Below are 8,503 nucleotides of genomic sequence, written 5' to 3'. Positions count from 1 at the left end.
GTAAACGCGACTTGCAAGCCTTAGTTCTAAGCCCACTGAAAGTGCTACCATATTTCCGCACTTCTCTGCTTTGCCAGCATAATATGATGTACTTAATTCTGAAAATAACACGTTTCTGTCCCCACCAAAGCGAAGGTAAGCCGCTGCTACGCTCTGCGGTGCGCTCAGGCCTCGCCGCGGCCGGGGCCGCCCTCCGGGACCCGGGGGGGCAGAGGCGAGCCCGCGGTGACGCATTATCCTGGGCGACCGACGTCACTGCCAGGCGCCCGGGGCACGTTGGCCGAGCCTTCGGCGGGCTTTCCGTCGGGAAACAAAAATGGCTATGGCCAGCGATTTCTACCTGCGCTACTATGTAGGGCACAAGGGCAAATTTGGACACGAGTTCCTGGAGTTCGAGTTTCGGCCGGACGGTGAGCGGAGGCGCAGCCGCCGTCGCCGCGGAGCGCGGGGCTGGACGCAGGGGAGCGGGGCCCGGGGAGGCGGCGGGCGGGGCGAGCGAGCCGAGCGAGCGCCTCGTTGGGGCAGAGGCCGCTGCTTTAGCGCGAAAGAACAGGAGCTGGAGAATCCAGGAGGCTTACATGGGTTTTGTGAACAAAAGATAATCGGTGTACATTCATTTAGAAAAGATAATGTGGGCGGATACTAAAGGTGAACCTGCCTACGGTGGTTAGCACCCTAGAGCCACCTCACCGGACAGGACCCTGAAGGCCGTCTAGCGTATCGACCTAATACTTGAACATTTTTAAGAACATCCCCAACGTGCGGTGGTCCAGTGGATGCTTAATATCTTCCGGTGGTTGGTAACGTTTGGGCTACCCATCGGTCCAGTTTATTCATTTAGGCGTTGGACGCGCGTATCTAGAAAAACGAATGACACCCGCCCTGACAGCGGGAAGCCAACACCTAGAAACAGTGTAACGACGTGGTTCGGGTGCATTGAGTATAAAAAGGGGCGTGGCTAGTTCTACAAGAAGGAGTAAGGAGAGCTTCTTAGAGAAGGTGACAGTTGAAATGACTCTTGAAATAGATGTTTTCTTATCGTCTTCGGGGGGAAAAGGCAGAGCAGCATGAGCAGAGGGCGAGGTAAAAGTGCCTAGTGCCCTTACAATATGCATGCAATTTTATCTTTTGACATCTGATTCTTTTTAGAGAGTGTTATGAACCCTTTTTGCAACCAGGAAAGTCCAGCTGAGGAGACTTTTCTTTTTTGAATGCATATTATGTGTTTGATGGTATGGTAATGAATAAGACTCTTTGATTTCCCACCAGGAATTATGTCTTGGTGGGTGACACAGACATGAAACTAACCATACATCGGTATGGATATGAAGTGCTATGTTCATGCATTGTTCTGTGAGAGCATGAAAGAAAAGTGAGGGGAGGATCAGTTATTAGGAAAGGGGAAGAGTGTCAGACATTTCAGGCAGAACTCAAGGTCAGGACAGCCTTGCAGTTATTTAGAAACTGTAATCACCTTATTCTCCTTTGCTCTCCCCATGTTTATTCTAAATTTAGCAAAGGAGACAATTTATATGAATTCTCTATCTGTTCTTTTATGTGATCTTGCTTTCAGTGCCTTTGCCTATGAGTAGTTTTCAGCTTGTCCCTATCACTTTTAGCCAGTCACATAAATTAAGTAGTCTAACATTACCAGGGAAGTGTCCTGCCAGAACAGTGGTTCTCATCCATTTATCTGCCACCACACCATCCGCACACTTCCATCAATAATAGTGAGTCACAAAGGCAGTGTTTCCTAAGGGGCTCACCTTATTAGGTTTACCTATGATTTTATTTTTACCTATCATTTTAGAGGATCAGGACCACATTACATGTTCACTTGAAATACTAGCCATGAGGAGAAGCAGGCATCAGGGAATATAAATTAATGATGGATTAAAATTAAATATAGATCAGTTAACAAACTGGCCAGCTTTTATGTAGAAGCAGAACATCGTTTGTATGCTTCTTAATCACAATTCTAAAATACTAGCATTGTCATATTATTATACATACATTAATTTGAAGGAAAATGATTAAAAGAGAACACTTTGGAGTAATGGGGAAAGCATGAGTAAAGGAAGAAGGTAGATCTAGATTTGAATCTCATGTGACCCTAGGCAAGTTACTCAGCTGTTTTCTCAACTATGAGTAAGAGGGAGAATAAAACTTACCTTTTTTTTTTTTTTTATCCTCACCCGAGGACATTTTTCCATTTTTTGTTCAAATAGAGCAGAAGGGAGAGAGAGGAAGAGAGAGAGAGAGAGAAACATCCATGTGAAGGGACACATTGAGTGGCTGCCACCCACATGACCAACCAGGGCCCGGGACAAACTCCAACCGAGGTACGTTCCCTTAGTGGGAACCGAACCTAGGTCTCTCTGTACCGCAGGCCAACGCTCCAGCTGCTGAGCCAAACCGGCCAGGGCAAACTTACCTTTTAAGGCTGTTTTACTGATTAGATTAAATGCTCTAGGCTAATCAGCACCAATGTAAACATAAAACATAGACTTTAAAAAAATGTTCCTTTTTCAGACCCCCTGCTTAGTTCAAGACATAGCTTGAGAAAATGGGCCTTAAAAATGGCCTTTCCCCTATACTGAAGGCATGGAGTATTTAAAAATTGTATTGAATATTTAAAAAGTATATCAAAGGCATGGAAATTTTTAAAAATTGACTAGCTTCAATTATAACCAGCTTACCAGCAATTTTTGAGTGTCTACATTCTAGTATTGGGCTTATGCTAGGAGGGAAGAATTATTAATAAAAGTAGTGGCATAAAATGGTCTTTATATTCAAAATTGCTTACGATGTTATTTCTTTCTTTATTTTTTTAGCAGTTTTTGCTGTTATAGATTGAATTTTTTTCCACTCCCCACAGGAAAGCTTAGATATGCCAACAATAGCAATTACAAAAATGATGTCATGATCAGAAAAGAGGTAAGTTCTTTTGGGATGTTTAATTTTTTACAGTTAGCCATTTTTCTCATGTCTGTGTTGAATTTACAGAAGTTCATATGAGGCTGTATTGTAAAGAAGAAGCCAATTTATAAATTGAAAAGGGATTCTATTTATAATACATATAATTGTAGTATCTGTAACAACAAAAAAAGCAGTCTGAATATATTAAGTTGTAGTCCTACATTTGAACATATCATTTAATTCATTTTTAATTTGTCTTTCTACTCTATTCACTATTTAAAGTGATAATCATGATTAAACACAATATGAATTTTAAATGAAAGGGATAAGAAAAAGTTTAGATCACTATGAGGTATACTTGTATTTATCTCTGTTCACCTCATAGATTTTTCATTGTCACATTAACCACTTAGAGAGATTTGAGTCCCATGTTACCAAGGCAGAATATAGGGCTTTAAAAGGGGGCTAAGTGATGTGAAGAGGGAAAAATATATATTAAAGGAAAGGGCAAGAGAGTAAAGAAAAATGATAAGACGGATGAATGATTCTATCCCATCTTGTACTTTGGAATAAAAATTAAATTTTTCTGTGATATTCTCTTTGAATATTTAGGATTTGTAACTTCTGAGCTGTGGGGAAAAAATAAAAAATTTTATTATAACTTATTTTCAGGCTTATGTACATAAGAGTGTAATGGAAGAACTAAAGAGAATTATTGATGACAGTGAAATTACAAAAGAAGATGATGCTTTGTGGCCTCCTCCTGACAGGGTTGGCCGGCAGGTTTGTATTTAGTGATTCTTTAAATGCATAAATATTTACATTGATAATATCATTGTTATGTTTCTCCTTATTTATTTATAATAGATACTCATTGATTCTTTAGTTTTCCATTTAGTAGGTACCTGGTAAATACTCTTTCTTTTTGTCAGCCTCGTTTTCTGTGCTACCTCCTAAGTAGTAAAGGGGTCGGTGGATAGCTCTAAATTTAGACATCTCTCTGAATAGTCTTCTCTATAGTCAGCCCTGCCAAGGTTAGGATGTTTTCACACTGTTGTGAGTAATTTCTATTATATGTTAATTACTTTTATTAGGAATAAATATAGGTATCTGTTAAATTCGAGACTTAAGAGTCTCATTGACTTTGTAAATTTACTTTCTCCAAATTTATAACTTTGAAACTTCTTATTTGCATATCTTGCCATTCAAACTGACCACTCTCTTTGCCTCTCATGTTCTCTTCAGAGTAATTGATGTATCGCAGAGGGCTTCTGAGGAGCTCTGAAGGGTGATTTCACTCAGTAGAAAGATAGTTTGATTTCTGAATTGGGTCTTTTCAACTCTTGGAGAAAAGCGATATGACCCTTGGAGGAAAAATCATTTAATTTCATTTTTGTTTGTAACACTTTCTTTGACCAGAAGAAAATGTGGAGAAATCTTAACATATGTTGACTCTCTGTAGCTGTAACTTAACTCTTCTATTTAAAGAAATATTATTTAGGAAAGCAAAGGTAATAGTTAACAGTATCATTGCAAACACTTTTTTTAAAAAGTAAATTTAGATTCGTTTATGCATATGTGCATATATACTAAAACAGAAACAGCAGCAGTAAACTGTTTATCTCTTTTAAACTCAGGAAGAGAATCCAGTATTTTCATCTGCCCACTCTATGACACTGTCCTGTGTTTGGTTACTGGGGAGGATTAGGCATGCTCCAGAAATTGTCTGTTGCTGTTCAAGTCAAAGATTTTACGATTGAGAACCTTAGCTGATTCTCCACTTTGTGTGTGTCATAACCTGCATAATCTGGTCTTCTGATCAGTTACATAGCTAAGACTGTCTTCAATGGCATCTGCTACTTAACCTGAAAAATCACCCCAGATATCGCCTCTTAATTATTGGTTTCAGATTTGCTGATAAAATATAGACAAAAATTTATACAATAACCATGGCACACTGGGAACATCTACATTATGTTGTTTATTTTACTAGTTTTTTTTGTTTGTTTGTTTTTAATTTCCTCTTTTTAAATATCTTTTTATTGATTTCAGAGAGGGGAAGGGGAGAGAGAGATAGAAACATCAGTAGTCTGCCTCCTGCATACCCCCTACTGGGGATCCAGCCCACAACCCACACATGTGCCCTGACCAGGAATGGAACCGGCAGCCTCCTGGCACATGGGATGCCACTCAACCAACCGAGCCACACTGGCCAGGTCATTTTACCAGTTCTTAATATTAATGTATTGTCAAGTCAAAGTCTATTAATCTTTCAATCTTACAGTTCAGGATTCAAATATTAGTACCATCATTTATTGGTGATTATAACTATAAACAAATTTTTTTCCTGTGCTTTCTGGTCTTGGATTTCATGGTTGTAAAAGTAGGCTAATAAAGCCTATTTGATAAGTGTATTTTAGGGATTATAGACAGTATTTGTAAAGTCCCTAGCACCAAGGCCTGACACATAGTAGCTACTAAAGTGGTACTATTATTAATATTACACATTCTATTTTTAGAGCCTAGTAAAAAGTGTTTTTTTTAATCCTCACCCGAGGACATTTTTTTTTTTTTTGCATTTATCTTCAGATAGAGTGGGAGGGGGAGAGAGAGAAAGAGAGAGAGAGAGAAACATCCACATGAGAGACACATGGAGGGGTCGCCATCCACACGGCCCCAATTGGGGCCGGGGACAAACTGCAACCGAGGTAGGTGCCCTTAGCGGTAACCGAACCCGGGACTCTCTGGTCCACGGGCCAACGCTCTAACCACTGAACCAAACTGGCCAGGGCGGGTAAATGTGTTTTTATTTATTATATTAAAAATAGGCTTATACTCCTATTATACTCATTATGCTTCGAAGTGATGCCTTTAGTGTTTACTGATATTATAAGAAACGTGTATGTCACTCTTAAGTATTTCATTCATTTTATAGTATCTTGATCTCTGGACAGTAATTTTGGTTGGTACTAATATCGGGGACTCCTATGTGGGTGATGAAGTTTTTATTTTATTATTTTATAGACATAGTTTATGTCTAACAGATTAATTGTTTTTCCCTTCTCTGTTACCATTAGAAAACCTGCAGCTAAAATTGGGACCTCTTGGTAGCAAGAATATAAATATCTCTGGGGTGGATTTTTATATTAATTACATTTCTCTATTTTATTTTCTTCAGGAGCTTGAAATTGTAATTGGAGATGAACATATTTCTTTTACTACATCAAAAATAGGTTCTCTTATTGATGTAAATCAGTCAAAGTGAGTATGTTAAAGCATTTTCATTAAATTGATAAAATATATTAGAGAGGTTCATTTTAGAATTATAGCTAGTTTGCTAAGATTATTTCATTGGCACCCTATCAGTTTATTATGCAGATGTAATTCTGATTTTTATGTCATCAAAGACTTTATCAAAGAAGGTAGCAGTGCATTTATTGATTTTAAAAAATATATTTTAATCTGACAACTATGAATAACAACGCCCAAATTTATGAGCTACTTTTTTGTAAAAATCTGGATACTGTCACAGAATTTAAAAGAAATCCTTATTGGATATCAGTCTCCTTAGCCCCACATCACATCATTCTCCACCTTGGGTTTAATCTTCAAATAAATGGAAAATTTCCACTGTGGCTTAATGGTTTGAGCTACATATATATCCTCCCAAGTTCTGTGTCCCTGTAGCCCATACCTGTGTCTTTGCCTGAAAAATCTTTCTGCCTCCATCTTTCCACTCTTTTCCTTTAAAATGTCCCCATGGCCCTGGCTGGTTTGGCTCAGTGGTTAGAGCATCGGCCTGTGGTCTGGAGAGACCCGGGTTCAGTTCCCGCTAAAGGCACGTACCTCGGTTGCAGTTTGTCCCTGGCCCTGGTTGGGTCGTGTGGGTGGCAACCACTCGATGTGTCCCTTTCATGTCGATGTTTCTCTCTCTCTCTCTCTCCCTCTCATTCTATCTGAACAAAATATTGAAAAATGTTCTCAGGTGATGATAAAAAAAAATGTCCCCGTGGTGCTCTTTTTTCTATCACTCCAGATTGTAATAACTTGTTTGCATTACTGGTTTGCATATAAGCTCCAGGAGAACCTTGTATATCTCCAAAATTAGCACAGTGCCTGGCTCATAATAGATGCTTTATGAATATTTATTAGAGGAAAGGAGAGAGGAATGAATGCCAAATAACTGTTGGATACAAAAGGCTATGTTCATAAAGAATGACCAGAATACTTTTAAACTATCAAATTTATTTTCCCACAGTCGGTGAGGATGTGACATTCATACCCTACTGGGATTATAAATTAGTACAGTGTTTTTTAGAAAGTAGCTGATAATTTGCTTCAAAAGCCATTAATATGTCATTAATCTTTTCACTCATCTTCACTGTAGTAATTTTGTTTCTGAGTGTCTATTCTATGGACATATTCTCAAATAATGAAAAATGTTTATTATTCATAAAGATGATCATTCAAGCCTCAATTATAATTGGAAAAATGTCCAAATGTCTAACAAGGAGAGAATTATTAAATTAACTAAAAATTATTTGTGAATTTTTTTTAATGTAATGGGAAAAGTAATGTTAAAAAGGGCACAGGGAGTAATTTTAATTATTAAAAAAATAGAGAAACACCACAATGTTTATAGATATTTTGTGAGAAGTGACATTGTATAGTATTATGAATGTTGTTTTTTTCTATCTTTGTCATTTTATCTGCTTTATACATTTTGTGATGCATTGCTAGAAAATAAACACTTTAAATATGAAGTGAATACTTGTGAAGAAAATTTTTATTTTTTCTCTTAAAGAAAAGTTAGAGATGGTAATTCTAGATTCCTTTAACTTAATTATTTTATATTTTTTTGTTTGTTTGTTTTAGGAATTATTTTATAGGATTATGTTGTTGCATTCTAGAAACAAAAAAATAACTTTTACCTTTTTAAATTTTAGGGATCCTGAAGGCCTTCGAGTATTTTACTATTTGGTACAGGACCTGAAATGTTTAGTTTTTAGTCTTATTGGATTACATTTCAAGATTAAACCAATCTAAAGTATATGTTGTTTGAAGCTGTTTTTATATTTAATTAAGGGATGGGTAAGGGAGGGTTCATTTGTCATTTTCAGTATTGGGATTTTTATGAATGTGAAGCAAACACTTTTTGTATGCAAATTGAAAATACATAAACAGGCCTAATGTTTATCTCCACTTGTGTCCAAGTGGGTTAGACAGTCCTCACACATTAAATTCTGTAAATAAAAGCTACCTTTTGTTGAAATTGTGCTCTAATAAAACTTACCAAAGCCTGGGTGGAGAGTGCTTTTTTTCAGGAGGCTATGTGTCATCACTTTAAAGATAATTAAAAATTGTTGTAGGAGATACATGCATTCCAAAAATTCTTTCAGGTAGAAATATGTAGCCATCCATCAGTAGAAGAATGGATAAAAAAGCAGTGGTACATATACACAATGGAGTACTATGCAGCTGTAAGAAAGAAAGATCTCTTATCCTTTGAGACGACATGGAGGGACCTGGAAAGTATTGTCCTAAGTGAAATAAGCCAAGCAGAAAAAGACAAATACCACATGAT

General features: G+C 37.4%; 1 protein-coding gene across 4 annotated transcripts; it reads left to right on the top strand.

The window, feature by feature from the left end:
- The first annotated feature begins 251 nt into the window (after positions 1 to 251).
- Positions 252 to 8,221, top strand: LOC118624024 (protein mago nashi homolog 2). 4 transcript variants are annotated; one of them, XM_036251947.1, is made up of 5 exons: positions 252 to 410; positions 2,879 to 2,937; positions 3,592 to 3,702; positions 6,098 to 6,180; positions 7,866 to 8,221. In XM_036251947.1, exons 1-5 carry the CDS (start codon positions 317 to 319, stop codon positions 7,963 to 7,965), a joined length of 447 nt encoding a protein of 148 aa, XP_036107840.1. In that variant the 5' UTR covers positions 252 to 316; the 3' UTR covers positions 7,966 to 8,221. The 4 variants fall into 4 exon arrangements, with proteins under 4 accessions (XP_036107840.1, XP_036107843.1, XP_036107841.1 ...); XM_036251950.1 differs by having other exon boundaries at positions 303 to 410; positions 2,835 to 2,937; positions 7,866 to 8,025; XM_036251948.1 differs by lacking the exon at positions 252 to 410 and adding an exon at positions 517 to 1,083 and having other exon boundaries at positions 7,866 to 8,028.
- Positions 8,222 to 8,503: the final 282 nt, after the last annotated feature.

The sequence above is a fragment of the Molossus molossus genome, unplaced genomic scaffold, assembly GCF_014108415.1.
Source record: "Molossus molossus isolate mMolMol1 unplaced genomic scaffold, mMolMol1.p scaffold_m16_p_10, whole genome shotgun sequence".
NCBI lineage: Eukaryota > Metazoa > Chordata > Mammalia > Chiroptera > Molossidae > Molossus > Molossus molossus.
This window is presented reverse-complemented; position numbering and strand designations above follow the sequence as displayed.

Bases quoted from the DNA above. Each gene is read 5' to 3' on its own strand.
- LOC118624024 (XM_036251946.1), top strand. From the start codon at position 1,028: ATGTTTTCTTATCGTCTTCGGGGGGAAAAGGCAGAGCAGCATGAGCAG. The intron at 2,938-3,591 runs GTAAGTTCTTTT...ACTTATTTTCAG, and splicing joins ATGTCATGATCAGAAAAGAG to GCTTATGTACATAAGAGTGT. The intron at 6,181-7,865 runs GTGAGTATGTTA...TTTAAATTTTAG, and splicing joins ATTGATGTAAATCAGTCAAA to GGATCCTGAAGGCCTTCGAG.